This window comes from Micropterus salmoides, unplaced genomic scaffold (assembly GCF_014851395.1).
Source record: "Micropterus salmoides isolate LMB-PRFRI ecotype aquatic unplaced genomic scaffold, ASM1485139v1 Ms_hic_scaffold_6, whole genome shotgun sequence".
Classification (NCBI taxonomy): domain Eukaryota; kingdom Metazoa; phylum Chordata; class Actinopteri; order Centrarchiformes; family Centrarchidae; genus Micropterus; species Micropterus salmoides.
Window position 1 is genome coordinate 23,355,281 of NW_024044348.1, and position 18,719 is coordinate 23,373,999.

At 40.9% G+C, this 18,719-nt stretch overlaps 1 protein-coding gene across 1 annotated transcript in view; it reads right to left on the reverse strand.

Annotated features, from left to right (window-relative positions):
* Positions 1–18,719, reverse strand: part of kiaa1549lb (KIAA1549-like b) — a 64,916-nt gene that overhangs the window by 19,708 nt on the left and 26,489 nt on the right. The window contains exons 3-8 of the mRNA XM_038702132.1: positions 17,549–18,043; positions 17,298–17,413; positions 8,882–9,101; positions 8,432–8,565; positions 6,995–7,163; positions 632–691 (exon numbers count right to left, since the gene is read on the reverse strand). Coding sequence (XP_038558060.1) covers positions 632–691; positions 6,995–7,163; positions 8,432–8,565; positions 8,882–9,101; positions 17,298–17,413; positions 17,549–18,043 — 1,194 coding nt within the window. The remainder of the gene's footprint in view (positions 1–631; positions 692–6,994; positions 7,164–8,431; positions 8,566–8,881; positions 9,102–17,297; positions 17,414–17,548; positions 18,044–18,719) is intronic.

Genomic DNA, 18,719 nt, shown 5'->3' on the forward strand with positions numbered 1-18,719 from the left:
AGAATAAATTGTTGGCGAGGAAAGAGAGAAGAAAGGAGAGATAGAGGCAAAATGAGAAATGTGTGAGTGACACAAAAACACAGTATGTGATTTCACTTAGACCTATGCATGATTCCCAGGCTGTAAGGGCCTTACGAGAAGCTCATGGTGCTCTGTGTTTGATGGATATGTACATTGGCAAGTTGTTGTTAGGTGTAACAACTTCATAACTAATAACGAATCAGGGATTTGCTTCTTGGAAGCATGGTTTGGAGTTGTTCTGTCCCCTAGTGGTCAAACATCACCTAATGCCGCTTTAATCTCTTCTGCTTTATCACCAGTTAAAAAGCAATAATCCTGGTTGTACATCTTGTTCAGTGTGAGTAAATTCCATCGTCTACTGGATGACCTTGAACTGACTCAGCCTCTCATCGCAGTAAGTGCATGGTTAAGAGCTGTACAGCCTGATGTGAAAGGCCCATCCATTATACAGTACAGCAGTGTGGGTGCCCTTGAACACTATGAAATATATTCATGCTGCTCACAACATGTAGCCATTCATAAACTCAACAGGGGAAACATTAAACAACAAACACAAAGTTGTTGTTTTTTATATTTAGTGAAAAAAAAATTTAAACAATGATATCCCTACCTGTAATAACCCAGAAGTCTCTGGTAGCAATGGAGGTGTTCAGATTGTGGTACTCCATTGCTGCAAGGACATGAAATACATAATCATTCCCCCCCTCTCAGTATCAGCAATAATCAAGCATTCATCTTAATGAATTAAAACTTAAAATTTACTCTTTAATCTTCACAATACTATTTTTTATGGAGGATTTTTCATTAAATTTTCAAATGTAATCATTAGATTTTTACTGTAGCAAAAAAGAACATCGTATAACAGTATAACAGTAACAAAATAACATCAAACAAAAAAAGCACAATCAGTCTATTAAACTCAAAAAATGCACACACAAAAAACTATACAGCTGTCATCATTGCAACAAGTGGCTAGCCAGACATTTGTTACTTGTAACCAGTGCTTATAAAACTGGGCCAAATGCATAAAAACCTCTGAAACTTCTTGTGAAGAAGGGGAACAGCATATAACTTGGTGCATTTTGTTTGGTTGAAATCTCAGTTTAAAGCCTCACTATCACCGCATGTCAGACAAATACAGAAGCAAGGAGAGCTTTCAGCTGCCTGCGCTTTGGCTGTCTCTGTGTTCTTTTACATCTATTTCCTGCCTGATTAAGCTCTTGTGCTGGAGGCTGGTGCAGTATTTGGGGGAATGCTGTATCAGTGGCCTGTGAAAGCAGACTCGCTACAGAAATGTACACTCAGTCATGACAGGAGAGGGGAGAGAGGTGGGGTGGGGAGCAGGTTGAGAGGAACAGTAAGGGCTTTTGGCATTGTTAATGGATAGGGCTGCAGGACTGTCAGCAAAACCAGTCCAACATTGCCAATAAGTTTGAATCACGTGGCATATTAAATGGTAAGGAGGTTACACATGATCTTCTGCTGTTGTGGGAGACACAAACCGAAGAGCATTTATAAGTAATTCCAAGAAAGCTATTATTAATACAATATTTCATATTTTACATAAGCACTTGGGTTGTTGTTTTCAATTATTATTATGGTCTAAAACAGGGCTGCAACATATGGAAGCATGTGAATGCAGGCATAGATGTATGTGTGTGTGTGTGTGTGTGTGTGTGTGTGTGTGTGTGTGTGTGTTTGTGAGATTGTGGGACAGTGGAGTGTTGAAGAGTGAAGACAATGGTGGACGAGACCACGTGGGTGACTCGTCACTTATGATGATCCAAAATGGCGGGCTGGCCCACGAAGCTTAAGCAAAGGGCTAGGAACCAAAATGGAAGACAAACTCTGTCTAACCTCCCCAAGATGGTGTGATGCGCTACACGTTCCAGAGTTCCAGATGTGTGTGTAGGTGGATACGCGTAGGGCGTGTAGTAGGGTATGGATGTGTTAGTAGGAAGACAAAGAAAGGAGAAAATGCACATATAGCAAGGTATACAAGTTCCTGGTTGCTGCAGTTAGATACAATGTATCTAACACTTTACCACACAGTACCTAGCAGTGAACTTGCATTCAGACCTGATAAAGTATGGCTATTGACTGACCCAGCAGCAGGTGCTAACATAGGCAAAAACATAAATCCTAATATCTGGGGTAAAACGCAGTAAATAACACTTTATCCCACAGGTACAAGGCACAAACTTTCATTCAGCCCTAGGGTTTCTGGAATTTAGTCTTGATAAAGCGCAGTTTTTGGCTGCAAACTCAATATTAGGAATAACATAAATAACGGTCAGTACAAAATTAAACGAGCTGATTCTTTGGAGCTGCACACCAACGTTAGTGGATCAGGAGGTTGGGGCTTCAGCGGTTATCCTCCACTCTGTAAGAATGGTGTAAGCCATATCTTTTTCTGCAGGAACGAGACTGATATGTTATGTACAACGGCCTTCTTTGGCGTCCCAAAAATGTGTTCGGAAAAACACAAAGCAAAAGGAAACAAAGAAAACTGTCTACTCTCGACTGGCGAGTTAGATCTCTACTTAGGAGAATAAAGTTCAACTTTAAAAGTAAGACACCTCATGTAGCTGCTTAAGCCAACAATGGAATAGGCAGGAGGAGACCGGTGTGTTCCTCTTATGTGTTCAGTGACGGCATGGTCGGGATTCTTACGCTTCCATGAGGGCTTGGCTAATACTTAAAAGTCACACACACACACAGGTGTGAATTTGCGGACATGTTGGCACTGTTCTTTGTTACAGGCTTTTTTGGTCACATGCAGACCACTTTGTTAAGGCTTCTGGCCTACATGCAGGCCTCTTCTTTGTTTCCATAAAGTGAGGTCCCAAAAGCAATCTTCATTTCCTCTCAAAAAACTATTAAAGCCATGATGATGTGACATTTGTTGGAGTCTGTACCAAACATCTCACTTCTGCGATTTGGATGTTGCACTTGGCCATGTTGCGATTTTATTTTATTTTGATTAAATGCGCAGCCCTAGTCTAAAAAGAGACATTTTACAAGCAGCTCCACTCATATTCCACTTGAGACAGACTGCTGAAGAGCAGAGGGGGGATAAAATAGCTAAATGCAGCTGTCCAGCCTACCAAAGCACCACAAGAACAAAGGAGAACTCTGTGCTACAAACAGGCACTTCGGAGTGGCCTTTTCTGTCAGAGCAGAGCCCAAGGTGGTATGAGAATCCCCCACTGTTAATTATTTACTGCGATAATTGGCTTTGAAGTGAGAAGGCAGCCACTGCCAACATATGCTCATACCTCCTGTGAACAGCGTAATATCACTAATGGCGAGGTTACAAAACAAACAGCAAAGTCACAGTCACACACCTTCTTTCTTTTACTCCCGTCTCACCTGTTCTGTGAGTTTATGCGCCCTTAGAGTCCCGTCTTTGCATCTAGCTGCCTTCTTCTCTTTCTCTGCTTCCCAACTCAATATTCCTTTCAGTGCGTAACTTCATTTTATAACTTAATTCAGTCCCAACACAAAGTGAGTTTTAATGTAATGCTTGCTAGCAGAAATCCTATTCATCGTGATTTAAACCGTGTGTAAACCAAAACTTCTATCTGCCCGCAGTAACACTGACGTTGCATCCCAATGCAGGAGGTGCATCCTTTGAAGACTAGATTTAAGGGATGCAACCCCATTTTTTTTTTGGTTTTGGTTTAGCCACAATCACACCAAAGGCTCCTGTAAATATGGTTGAGAAATAGAACCTTCTTTTCCCCAATTTGGAGTAAACAACCTTCAAACATTATATCTTATATCTGTATCTTCTGTGGCCCTCAGCATAATGCACTGCAAGCTGAGTGATTGTTAACTGTGCATTGGGCTGTCCACAACAGCTTGTAAACTAGGGAAATAAAATGTGACATGGCATTTTTACTAGCGATTTGGTTCTGCTGGTCAGCAGTCACCTGTTAATACATCACATCTAGACCAAAGAACAAACCACAGCAGGAGGTGTTTAATGGAGGCCAGGCATAAAGTCTACTCTATGTTCTTGTCAGTGGCCGGGACATCCATTTATCTCAGGTCACAGGGTGTTACAGATACACGGAAATTAATGTACTTAACCTTAACGTGTTTGTAAGTTGTTCATCATGAGCTAAGGTCAAATGTCAAACCTTTGAGTTGGTTAGTAGGTTAGAGAATAGCCCATTAACCCGGTGGGCTCAGCAAAGTAAAACAGAAAAGTTTAAAAAAGTGCTTCCAAGACTGGGCTTAGCTAAATGGTAAAGTGAAGCCCCTGGCTTTATTCCTGTTTCAAGCATCACCTTTGCTGCTATCCTGAGCATGCATAGCCAAAGCTTGGTCTTATCAAACTGACTGGAGGAATTCAAGCACTGCAGCTGGATAGAAAACAATAAAATTAAGCATGAACAGAAACCTATCCAGAGGTTCTATTTCCAGGTGTGGGCGTCTTCAAATCCACAGTCAATCTATTGGCTGCCACTTCGATTGGAAGAAGTCTCCTTGACGCAAAGTGTCTTTCTAGGCCTAATTAAGCTTGGTAAGACAGAGGTCTGGTTACACAGGATTACATTATGCAAGAAACTGAGGCCACATTTGCACATATAACCTGTAACACTCTACACAGGAGGTGTAGTGTGAGCAGCATGTTAGCAGAGCTGCAGTTCAGTCCTCTGTCAATGTCTACACAGAATGCGTTCAGGCACAGTATGGAGCATGATGGAACATGTCAGATTATATTGCTTTAGAACAATAGCGGGTAAAAGGCTCCTGCGTGAAACACTCTACATTGTGAATGTCCCGTGGCTTTTGTTTACACTAACAACACAAAAAGATGGTGAGTAAAAGAAGCTTAAATCCCTTTATCGGCTGCAGGTGCCCAGTTCTTTTGCTTAACCAATATTCTGAATTTACTGTGAATGAGGTCAAGCAAGAGTTAATCTCTCCTTCAGAGATCAATAAAGTAGCATCTTTATATCCCAGAGTTCTGCATCTCCCTCTGCTGAGCAGTTTACATATCATTCCCCAGTTACACTGGAGATAGAAACAGGCTGCACACTGGTAATCTACTAAGATTGCTCTTTAGGTTCCTGCTGATTCCCTGTCACTCTACATTTGTTTTGCTCCAAGTACAACTCTAATACAGATGGAGTGCTAGGCTGTGTGCCCTCAAAGGAGGCTGAGATGAAAGGCATGGGCTTAGTTGCGTCTTTGCATCAACTATCTTTAAGTGAGTGACTCAATCATTAAAAAAACCCAACTGTGATCGTAAAAGCAGCAGACTTTCAGAGATAGTCCGGTCCATGTAAATGCAAAAACTATGCTCCGGAAACAACAACATGTCATGGTTTTGGTTTGTGTTCTGTTAGTTTCCTGTTTTATTTTAGAATGTGTGTTTTGTTTAATTAAGCCCGGACTTACCTGGTACAGGGGAGGACGATAAATTTTCGTGCAAAATACAAATAAGAACTCCATGTCTGACCCTAGTATTTTGTCACCCTATGCATGCCTCATACCTCCGTGAAGCTAGGAGGCTCAGCTAGCAACTCAAACCGACCGTTTTTATCCACACATCAAACAACAAACATCTAAATAAACTTATATCACAACGTAATTTGCTCTGTGAACACTGCACATGGCTGTAGTTATTGCAATCCAGATATCTCTCATCTCATCCTACAGCTCTGATCAGCTCTGTAACTCATATCACTCAAATCACCAAAATCACAGACCTATTAGCCGGATAATAATAACAACAAACGCACCACTATACATATACATTTACAACCGCTGACTCACTTTAGCCGTTTTCGCTGTTTTCAGTCCAAAAACAGCTGTTATTTGTGTGTAAAAATAACTGCAGGCCGCCATCTTAGTATTGTGCAATCCCTCCTAGGGCTTAGGTTTCATTTTCGCCTCATTGTGCAGCAGAAGAGAAGTGATGCTTTGGACGGTCTTTCTAATGACCAACCCGTAGTAGCTACACAGACATCCAATATATCAATAGATTTGTAATGTGTAATATAAATGTGTAAAAATGTGTAATAACTGTTATATAATGTGTAATAACTGTTATATAAATAATTTGTTTCTTTTCATCAGATTTACAGTTACAGTTGTATTCCATGTGTATTATAAGATATTCAGCTGCTATGTATTCTACAGGATGACGGTTTTGATGGTGATATTGCTATTAAAATAGGCGAGGATGAAAATATCCTATTTTCCTTTATTGCATCTCCATTCACTCTTTAATAGTAATATAAATAGGTTAATTTACAGTTGATTCATATTCCTTAGCTTTTGACCAATCAAAGGATGCATCTAGGCCTAATGGTTGAGGAGTTATTCCTGATTCATTTCGGGTAGGTGTTTTTCCTGGAAACAGGTGTTTGTTTCCAAGAGTTTAACTTTACTTCCTGTCTGTGTATTCCCTGTTGATTGTCTGAATATGTTTAACCTGTGTATAATCATCCTGCACCTTGTGTATTTAAGTCTGTGCCTCCCAATTATTTGTTGTCAGTTGCACTGTGTTTTATGGCCAAGTGTCTCTCAATCTTCTGTTTTTCTGGATATATTTTGGATTCTTGGATTTTTGGTTTAATTTTCCTTGTGTTTGGAATGTTTATCTGTTTTTTGACTCCTATATGCCCTTTCTCAGCGTAAGGCTGTTTATACTCTGTTACTTCCATGACATAACATGATACAGCAACAGTAAGAGTGGTTGAGGTCTTCATTTCTACAAGTATAGCTAATCAATTTATCACTTCCATTGTGCAAAGGTCTAGAATTGAAGATGAGCGACACAGCCTGACAAGTCTAATACCTTGTGTAGGCTTCAACACAATGAAAAAAGAACAGCACCACACAGTCTGTTTTTTATCTAATTTATATTTGCAGAACAAATCATTCCCAAGGGAACACAAAAGCTACTTATGTCTTGTAAGGCTGACGTATTTTGAAAATGCAAATTGTAACTTACGCTCAGAAATGACAAGTGGTGGATAGAAGAGGAAGTAGCCCACCAGCTCAGCTGACAGCTGACCAAGGAGGTTTGAGGCAGTGGTGCCATTAAGGAAGACAGTCCCATTCTTCACAGTGTAGACCAATGACACAGCAGGAGAGCCTGCTGCCTGGGAGACACTCAGCATCTGGGTAGAGTACAGGATCAGAGTAAGAGGAGGGCACAGAAAAACATTTATATATGTACAAACATTTAAAATGCTTGGGATTATATTATTCAAATACGCAAGTCTAAAAGATTAGTACAAATCTTGTAAAACAAAATGACATAGTAGAGATGACAAACATCAAAAAATCAATTATTGTCTTGGATCATCAAAAACGAAATCATCTAGAAGCACAACGGCTGGTAAAATTGGCAAAGCATGAAAGACTGCTAAAATATTGTAGTATTTCACCCATGCAAAACCATGAAATTAGCTTTAATATAGGATGCACTTTAATGTGGCAGCTCATTAAAATGAATACAAACATTGTCTCCATGAATGTAATTCATTTGCATCTGAGCAGCAGCTCTTGTTTAAAAGGCAAAGCCTGATACACTGAGGGACAATAGTTTGCATCTGTTTGTAGCTGCCAAATCACCTAAACCACATTGTGATATTGATATGTAAGAGGGGACAAAAACAGTTGAAGTTACAGCTATTCTAATATGTTGCAAACAATATTTAGTCTTTGCTCTCTACACCTCCTATGTAGGAGAAAGTCTGGGTTACTGGATGGTTAGGTATACATGGTGTAAGAGCCATTTTGGCATATATGGTGATTTGCTAAATTGTTGTTAATCACATGCTATATGTTCATGGGTTATGCTGCAGAAGTTCTTTGTGTTTTTGATATTGTGTTTTTGTAAGTGTTGATTGGGTGGGTGAGTAATTTCGGGGCTGTAGGAAAAAAGTAAGGGAGAGTTTAGGAGAGATCTGCAAGAGCCCTGCATCGTAACAAGTTTTTGACCATGTTATGCAAAATGTTTTTTAGTAACTTTTGATGGACTGCACTGGGCTGGTAATGGACCAAGCCTTTTGTATACTCTGAATTAAAAAGGTACACTCAAACCTTTTCTTGACTCTTTAGGAGTTTTGGGTACATTGGGTACTCCTGGAGTGTGTATATTGGGACACACATGGGTGGACATGCGTCAGGCTGGGATGGACTTCTTGCAGAATAGTGGCCTTGGACTTTGTCATTGAAAACGGCCACGATACATGGCATTGTCAAAAAAGTGACTCTCTGAGTTAGACCTCAGATTGTTTTGATCCATTTAAGTACAATGACACTGTACACTGGACACATTGCAACAATGTGCATTGTGACGGCATTTTGTTAAAAATCACAGCATGGCCACTGCAACAGTAATGAAGAACAGGAGTGCAACATAAATGTTACAACACAGTACCTGAACAGAGAGTCTGCTGTTGGTGTTAAGCACTTTGGCCTGCGCTTCAGAAAACACCTTCTCAAGCCTCTGTTCCATCATTTGAGAGAACCGACAGGACCGGGGATCATCTCCTGCTCCCACAAACTGCAGCACTGTGACATAAAAGCAAAATGAGCTCACAAAACTGTACACGGGAAAAACTATTATTTGTCAGGATGCTACAACTTTGTGTTTTGCTATCTTTGGGAACACACTTACAATATAATTCTGACTCAATGTGGAATATTGTCAATTCCTGCTCTGATGTTGTAACACAAGATTTACTTGATTGTCACCTACTGCCACTGAATTTGCATCAGTGCACAATCACAGCAGGAAAAAATAACAGTAATAAATAACAGCAGTAGGCTGTCTCTAGCTGATCTCTGACTTATTTTCTGCTTTCATCCTGACTGAACACTAGCTGACCTGTTTTCAATTGGAAGCCAGGGGCTGGGCTGGGTCTCCATGATGCAGCTGGGAGGGGCAGGGCTGTTACCATGGGGAGGTATTGTCGCAGGTCTGCAATCAGCTTGTCACGGCCATAGGAGTCCAAGGCTTCCAGCACTACGGAGGGAGGGTAAACCATGTCCCCTCCAGTCACGTGATAAGCCACTGTCATGTTGGGAGAACCAAATACTGTCTCCACCTGAGAGGGTAAAGTAGAGAAGAGAATTAAATTTCTTTGAAGAACCATATTGGTAGTTTTTTACCATGTTTTAGCCCATGAATTACATAATGCTTATACCTAAGTTTGTCACCTTAAAGAGTAACCACACCCAATAATGAACCATTATGTTTTCATTACCTTAGAATGAGACATTTATATCGCCGCGGGCACCCCCTGCTGTGGAGGTCGCCGTATTTTGTCGTCATGTTTCTACCATAGCCGACAACGAAGAAACAGCGCTAGAGAGCGCGTTTCGTCATCACAGCGTTCTTCTTCTGCTTGTGTAATTCCGGTAGTGTAGACGCCCGTCACTACATTGAATATGTACAAAGAAGAAGAGGAGGGACTAATAATAATAGTAATATCCAGTCTCCGAGTAGTCTTCTGGTTTATTAGAAGTAAGAAGAGAAGTGACATTTGGACAACTGAAGGAGCACACACGTGTTATTTAGCACGAGAGCCGACAGCCAGACGGAGTCGGGACAGACAGCTAATGGCAGAAATCACGGATTTTGTGGATTTTCCCAGACGGAAGGCTATAACATTAATGTGCGACAGATGTTTTCAAAGCAGAGCTGAAGTTGTCTGTTTTCTGCTGGACAGGTAATTAACTTTGTTTGTCAGACTTTAGTGATGCAAATGAAAACTGTTGTTTGATAGCTTTAGCTAGAAGCTGGCCATAATCACAGAGAGCCATGACGTGTTTCCCCTGTCAGTGGTGTGAAATATGGATTAATTTCATGGAGCCTACTTATTCTCCAGCCTGTGGTTTGGCTTTGAGACAATCAGCTGATCAGTAACGTTAATTGGCAATAAAACCCTAACGTTAGCTTAGAGCATGGAAGCATCAGCCAGCTAAACTTTTACTGACTGGTAGAAAAACATTTATTATTAGTTGGATTTGTTTATTCTCCAGCGCTGTGCTTTGGCTTGTGGTGTTATGTTAGTTGGATTAATTTCATGTAGTTACTCTCTCTCTCTCCAGCGCTCTGTTTTTGGCTTTGTATGTTACATTCGTGAGAATCAGCTGATCGCTAATTGGCAATAAAACGGCAGATTCCAGCATCGAAGCTCAGATCAGCCAGCTAAACTTTGAAAAAATATGTGGTTAGATTGAAATTTCATGCAGTTCTTCTCCAGCGCTCTGTTAGGGCTTTACTACGTGGACAGAAATGCGTTGTTACCTTCCTGAGACAAACAGCTGATGTTATTAGAATATTATTATAATATTATTGGTAATGAGACGTTAACCGCAGGAAAGCTCAGATTAGCAGCTAAACTTCAGATTTTACTGCCCTGGTGGAAAACATGTATTTCTTTTTACTGCTAATGGTGATATATAACAAGACCGTGTCCCTATCAACTGACCAATGATGAATACTTTTCGAATTTGCATTAAAAAATGTTATTGGATATTGCGTCCCACTGTGCACACAAATATGTAATTTGTACTTTCACATGCTAAATGCCCATTAAAACGTTGCAACGTTTTACCACAAGCTGAAATTATGGCTGTCAGTACTGCTTTGTGTTTCTGTTGTATTAAGACATTTTGGTAATATTTGCAGATTGCTTATCTAATTAAGCAAAGCAAGAGGAGCCTTGATTATCACCAGCCAATGCCTTTGTAAACTTCATGTATTATGTGGTTTATAATGGACTGTGGTAAAGAAACAGTGAGGCTTACATTGTCCTGGTATCTGTCAGTGGTCATACTTGATGCACTAGATGTGATAGTGTTTAGTCCAGATGAGCCAACCCTCCCAAGATGTAAAATAAAGTATTACAGGAGTATGAGACATCATGAACATGTGAAAGGAAATGTAAATTCATTTCTTCAAGTGGCTGTTGTTTATTAATGAAAAGGTAATAATGATATTCAAAAAAAATTTGGTTTTATATAATTTCTTAACACATCTATCTAAAGAATGAATGGCAGTCTCTTTTATCTCATAGATGACATCTTTGTCCTGTCCCAGGCACCATAGCTATACTGCTCACTTGGGAGGGGAGGGGGGGTGCAATTCACAACCGTCACCACTAGATGTCACTAGAACGTACACACTTAACCTTTAAGGTGAACCAACCATACTGGAAAGTCTATTTTTGGCTAATCTAGCAAATTGCAGTATACTTATTTAAAAAATCAAGGTAGGTTCAAAAGTTGTAAAACATGTAAATGACAGCTCCTCACATATGCTGATTATGAAAACAGAAGAAAAAAAAACATACAAAATAAAAACCATAGATATAAACAACATAAAACTGCAGTATATTATGTAATAAAACTGTTAAAAACATCCAATCCACCATCCGTTCTGTGTCTAATGACTTACCCTCTGTGGGATAAAAGAGGTGCTTCAACACAATGATGTAAAAGTCAAGCATATCAAATGTTTCCATAAAACTGTTATTCACAGCATTTCAACTGGTTTTGCATCATTACACGCAAAGCAAGCACGGGTGTTAAAGTGATAGCTGCCTCTTTATAAACGGCATGATAAAGTTACAGTAAAAGCTCATCTCGTGGTATCTATCGTACTGCCAAGCATTTTCCAAATACCACCACAAGGTTTGAGAGTGATTTTCTACCTTTTTATATAGCTACTGATTTTTATCCATTTTTGTACTGTATGTGCTTGCAGACACTTGAATATTGCTTTAAACTGGTAATCCATGAAAGTGAACGGAGAGAAACTATTGACTTCTGTACTTCACGTCCTTTGTCAAAGCCACTACTTTGTAGTAAAATGTGGTCAAAAGCAGCGACTGAGTGTTCTATACCAACAAGTCCTTGACATTTTCAAATGTCACAGTAGTGAAAGCTCACATGCCTCTGGTGCGAGACACTTGGGTTTGATTCCCACCCTGACATCTACCAATGTGTCCCTGAGCAAGACACTAAATCCCTAGTTGCTCCAGAGGCGTGCAACCTCTGCCATATATAGCAATTGTAAGTCACTTTTGATAAAAGTGTCTGCTAAATGACTAACTTTTATCATTTGAATGATGGCTGAATTCCATTTAGCTGCTTCAGTTTCAGCATCCTGTTATTGTTCATTACTGTCACATTGTCATGCCTTACTGGGACACTTGAATAGAAGAGAGCCATCGTTAATCTTAGTAGTGACACCTTTGCTTTTCCTAATCAAGCATAGCGTTAGTTCAGGCAGGTAACGAAGTCAAGCTCAGCTCACAATCCCAGCATCAGCTAATAGCAGCCATCTTAAGCCAGCCACGTCAGGTGAGAGCACAGCTGATTCCTCTCTTAGCATTCAATGGCAAATTCCATACAAGGTGCCTATTTAAGCTGCTGTAGCCTGCCTGCCCTTGCTGCTTTCTCTGCAGACAGCTCATAACCCACCGCCACCCCAGCTCCGCCTTTCAGGCCGTATCTGATAGGGATGCACCATAATTATCAATCCGATAAGTATTTGCCGATTGGGCATATTTCATTATCGAAATCATATCGGGAAATTAATTTTGGTCGATAAGAATCAAACAGTGCTAACATGCACCGCTGCTGTGTGCCACAGATAGAGCCAAACAGACAGTGCAGGTAGCTAGAGCCAAACAAACATGTCGTCAAAGTTCGGATGTTTTTCACTGTTTCAGAAGAGGACAGCGTATTGCATAATGGCATCAGTCCTTCCTCCTGCCTTCCTTCCCGCTGTCTCTGCTGTGATTGACTGCAGGTAACAATGTGCCAATTTGAAGCTACACGGCAATCTAAGCTGAACAGTTAGACTACAGACAGCTTTCATTTAGCTCGTTGTACATCTACTGCCAAGCAAATTAGCGTGGGGTGCTTTTAATAACATAGAGGATGAGAGATGTGGACAAAGCAGATCAAATAACACCTTCTACATGTTATGCTTGTGATACAGATGTATCTATAGAGTACTGTATTTTACTCTTGAGCTTTTATTGCACGTACTACAGTAACGAGGGTAGCTGTTGTGAACTCGAGTAGTTTAGAGCTACCTTCACTTCCCCGTCTCCACAGACTATCTTTGCGCTGGCCGCTATGTGTGTAAATCCATTGTATACATGTTTTGGAAATTTGTCGATCATGATGTAAAAACAGCAAAAACATATTAGTGGTATGGTCCTTTAGGCTGTGTAGAGCCAATCAGTCATATTAGCAAATAAGATGAATTACAAGACACTGAATTGAACTGGATTGACGGAGCACTTAAGAGTATATTGCAACCACTCGATAATAAAAGCATTCAAACAGGGGAGAGAGTGATTATGGAACAGAGATATGTGGAGAGAACCAATAAGGGACTGATGGGCTGCTGAGAAGAGAGTAAAGATCAGCGAGACATGGGAGAGACTGTTAAATAGGGAGTTTGTGAGAAAGAGGCTTATTTTCCTTCACTTTGAACCCAAGAGGCCAGGTATCACTGCATTTTCATTCTCACCAAAACTCTGGTAAAATCAGTGTGTTTCGTAACTGTGTGTCATGAGACGTACAAATATCCACTTGTTTGTCAGTAAGAGTTTGACTTTTTGGTCAATTGTATGCGTACATGGATGGGAATGATGACAGGTGTGTGTGTGTTGGAGGGGTGAAACCATCAGGTCTGTTATATAAAACCATTTGAAAGCCTGTGATGACAAGGAGATCCACCGGCCGAAACTCTGAGAGCCCGGAGACTCTGTAGCAGCGAGTCACCACTCTGCCTCCTCACAATTCAGCCTTGTTACCAGCTCTGTGAAAAGAGCCCTTTATTATCACTTCATCCTCTCAGGCTTACCCATGTGGAGGCGTTATTAACAGATTGTATTTCCAGCAAGCCAGAAGTTGGTAACACACCCACTAACTCTATCTCAAAGAGCATGAAAGGATGCCAAAAGATTAACGCGATGGATCTTGGTCATCACCGGAGAGCCCTAACTACAAGACACAAAAATACTTCTGTCTTTTAAGGTTCCAAATGTTTTTAGTCTTGCGGTTCAGTTCATTTAGTGTATCGCTCTATCATCTTTTTAGCATCAGCACACACACATCTCTCCCCTCCCGACCATTTATAACCTATAATTAAACACAAAAGCAATTTCCCTTGCCAACAGCTTGCTTCCCATTGGATGAGAGAGCAGTGTTACTAAAAGGAACCCGAGCAATGTTAAAATGGGTGACAGGAGTGCACTGAAGCAAGACACCTTCAGAGACTACAGAGAGATAGAGAGAGAGAGAGAGAGAGAGAGAGAGAGAGAGAGAACATGTGAGAGCTTTGACCTTCAAATGGGCAGGACGAGTACACAGGCCTTACTCTCAATTATCTGATACTTCCACATTGAGAAATACAACACGCTGAGACATTTCAGAGGACTGCAGACATACAAGTAAACACACACACACACACACCTACACACACACTGTAACATGCACACACAAATGTGCTTAACACTTGCTACAAATTACAACACTCTAAAGGCACTCCAACCCACTGGAGACCAGGAGGAAAGACTTTTTTTTATGTAGGAAGGAATCCCATTGCTGCTGCATTCATACAGAACCCTGCAAACATTTTTTATTTATTTTTTTTACAACCAATTCGTTTTTCCAGCCATTACATTTCCTTTCCCTGTTCAGTGTATGCACAAAAAAAGAAACTACCACCTAGTTAACATCGTTCCCAGAGTAAGTCTTTATCTCTCCATATTACATACAAGCACTAACATACAGACTCAAACACACATTCGTACCTCTCACACACTGCAGTTTAGCGTTGCTTCTCAAAGCCAAGAGGTGCTCCTGATACAAAGTCACAATGGGGTATTAGAGGCTTATTGGAGAGAGGGGATGGTTTTGGCACAGTGGGAACCATGATTGGTTCCACAAACGGCTAATCCACAGTCACAACGTTTATTGTGTGTGCACCAAATCTGCTTGTGTCATTATTGCAGGGGAAATGCTGGGATTGGTTTCCTCCTGAGTTTTTGTTAGACAGTCTCTGGTGTCTCCACTGCAATGGTAAGATTACCTTTTGGTAACGTGTGGATAGTTTTACTCTGGTTGTAAATTAAAGCCTGTCTCTTGTAAATATAAGGGTACTGGAGCAACAGTTATTATCTACAGCACTGCTACAGTCCTAATCTACATCTTGTTTTAGTGTTGGTACAATTACTCAAATATGTGACATCACCCACTGTCTTCTGGGACACAGTCAGTCAACCTAATTTCTATATTAGTCCTCATCTCTTTTCACATAGCCTACATGAGGGTCCTTGGTATAAGTGTCTACTTCACACCACGATAATAGAAACCTCTAAATTTTTGTGGGGGCACACTTAGGAACCGTTCACTGATTGTTTGATTAGTAGCCTGAGTCCAAGACCAAACAATAGCTTGGGTCTGTAAAAAGCAGTTGTCAATAAATATGGCATATTCACAAACTGCTTCAAGGGGTTAAAAATTACATCTATGTCATACCTCACATAATAAGTGAGATATGATACTCAAATAAATGTGTTTTAAATTAATTGAAATTAATTAAATTCAGAGAGGCTTGAATAGCAATACATTTGAAAAACTTAAACTTATTTTATTTCACTCATGCACAACTTTTCTTCCTGCACAATGTTTTTGTATCTCGGTATCAGAGCACTGGCAGAACTTTTAACACTTAAAAGGCTGACTTCCTTTCCCCTTTCTGAATTAATTTAAAAAGAATCACTCTACTTTAGGTCACATGGGTTGTGTTCAGACTGTAGGCAACTGTCTGGGTCTGTGTATTAATGCTGGTTGATGCTGTAGAGATAAAAACAGCAGTGTGGTATTCACTTACTGACCAGTAAGAAAAGATAATACTGCCTGTACTGTGTGTAAACCAAGCATGAAACTCTAAATCTGCCCTCAAGTTAATATAACTCCTTTAGCTTAAAGTCGCTTTAGGGACATTCTAAGTGTCAGAAAATGTGAGCAATTCTTCCATTAATCTCTGCCATTTCACAGCTATATCATGTTATAAAATTGTAAAGTTAAAGAGGTGGTATTATGCTTATTTTCCGTTCAAAATCCTATTTACGGGTTGTACCAGAGCAGGTTTACATGGTTTAATTTTCAGAAAAAACACCATATTCTTTTTTCATACTGCACATTGCTGCAGCTCCTCTTTTCACCCTGTGTTGAACGCTTCGTTTTAGCTATGGACTGATACATCTTGTCTCTAAAGGATCTTAGTTGGGAGTTGCACATGCGCAGTTCCTAGTTAAGGACTACTAGCCAATCAGAAGCAGAGAAGGGCGAGTCAGTGAGGAGCTGGTAAACAGCTTCGGTTCAGCTGTAGGCTACATGTTGCTGACCAGCTTGGCAACATAGACTGGAGCAAGAGTTTCAGAGTGGTGAGTTGTTAATCTGCAACAAATGTATCTTTCATCCATAAAGTTTTAACTGAGCTCTGTCTCTACATCACAGTAACAACTTTATGTCCATTGACTGCCTGGAGGGTAGCCAGCATTTGGAAGGGAGAGGAGAGGCGTGCTGCAGCTCAGTGTTTTTCCACTGGTGTTTTTGAGGGAATGATTGCGAGTATTAAATGACATGCATTTAGCTTTCATCCATGTGACGTCACAGTGATGAAAGGGAAGTGGATGGACTACAATCGAGCTGTTTTCAGGCAGTTCAGAGCAGAGTTTTCTGTGGGAGATGGGAACTCCCTTTGGGCTGGACTTTGGGCTTACAAACCTATTACATGCACAAAAAAGGTATATAACTCAATAAAGGAGAGGGAAAAAGCCAAAAAGCATAATACCACCTCTTTAACATATATTAAAAGTACCTTGTGGAGTTTTCTACCACATTGCTATTGAGCAGTGTTTATAAGGGTGGGACACACATGCATGTGTACACGGGTGATGATACACAGCTCTGCCAATGGTTTCACACTATTCTACCAATCAACAGTTGGTGGCAGTAACCTACCAAGGAATGTAACAACAAATTTCCTCCCCAAAACAAGCTTTACAAATGTTTTATGAGGAAGGTAATGTATGCAACATTTTTATTAGGCCTCAAGGATGCACTGTATTGGTGAGAACCAGCGCATGTAAACATAATTTAGTTTATTAAAAAAAAACACTCCCCCTATATGGGTAAATCCATGTTAAGTGTATATGAATTTGTTGAAACAGGTGTATTTGTTGATTAATCAAAAGTAACCTGACCTGAGCCTGGGCTGAACTATCATTCAGAGCTTTTCGGAGGCCCTGACTTAGTCCCCTTCGCAGATTCTGCCTCTGAATGCTGTCCAGCCTGTTTCTCCTCACATAGATGGAAACAACTAAGAGATGCAGAGGCAGAGACACAGACAGGCAAAAAGAGAGAGGAATCAAGACAGACACCAGACAAAACATGTTAGAGAAATAACACAATTTCACAACTTTTTGTTAGTAAGATTTTGGCAAAAGTATGTTACCTGTTTTCACCCATAATCTCTCTGTGATATTGCACTGCTGTGGTGGAGCCTCTGTGGTGGTGGTAAAAGGGGAAATAAAGAGTGTGGTGGTCCCCCTGGGAGGGCTAGTTCCGGGGACAGGTGGTGTGAACGTTCTCCTGCTGGTTGGAGTCTTGATGGTTGTAGTTGTCGTCGTTCTCGTGGTCACAGGTGTGGGCTGTGGTGTGGTAGTGGTGGTCAACTGTGTGGTGGTGGTGACTCTTAGGGAAGGCGTGGTAGTGGTGGGGTTTTTAGTTTTGGTGGTTGAAGCTACAGTTGCGGTGGTAAGCTTGGCAGAGGCTTTAGTGGTGTCCTGTCGAGGGGGTAGAGGTGATACCTGAGATGTCCTCTCGGTGGGCCCAGCAGAAAGGGTAATTCTGACTGATTGAGAGGGGGCTGGACTGGCCACTTTTTCTTTGGGGAAAGTGAACGCATCTGCTCTGGATGTTCCAGCGGTTAACCCATCTGTCCCCGCCTCTGTAAGGACAACAAACATCTCAGTCACTCCCTCTGAGCGATCGGAATCGGATAAGGTCAGACTTGGAGATGAGGATGGTATAGCTTGTAGAGACACAGATGATGATGAGGTATCTGGGTACATGGTTGGTTTGACTGAAAATATTATACCAGCTGAATGTAATGTTGATGATGGCAATGATGACGAAGACAATGATGATGACAAAGCTTTCGAAGACAGTGGGGGTTTCACATGTAAGGAGGACGACTGAGAAGCTTTGATACTACTGTATGATAGTGATGAAATCTCTGAAGATGCTGGCACCAGCTCTGTTGGTTTGGTTAACCCCCTCAGTTTCGAATTTGTTGTGTTACTGATATTGTCAGTGTCAGTGTCAGAGAAACTGAGTGCATGGTCGTTTGAAAGTGTGACAGCAGTATCAAGTGCAAATTCAGGAGAGTCAACATCTGCCAGAGGGCGGCTGTGCTTGCTCTTATACACCAATATAAGAGAAGAGGCATGTGAAGATGTTACAGAGTCAGTAGTTATGCGAGACAGGGACATGAAACCGTCTGAGCCCTGTGCTGATGGAGCAGCAGTGTTCACAGTGGAACCTTGCTGTACATTGACAGCCACAGCAGATCCGAGATTGGCTGGGGACAAATTCAGACTCTGTTCTTTATCTCCTGATGTGCC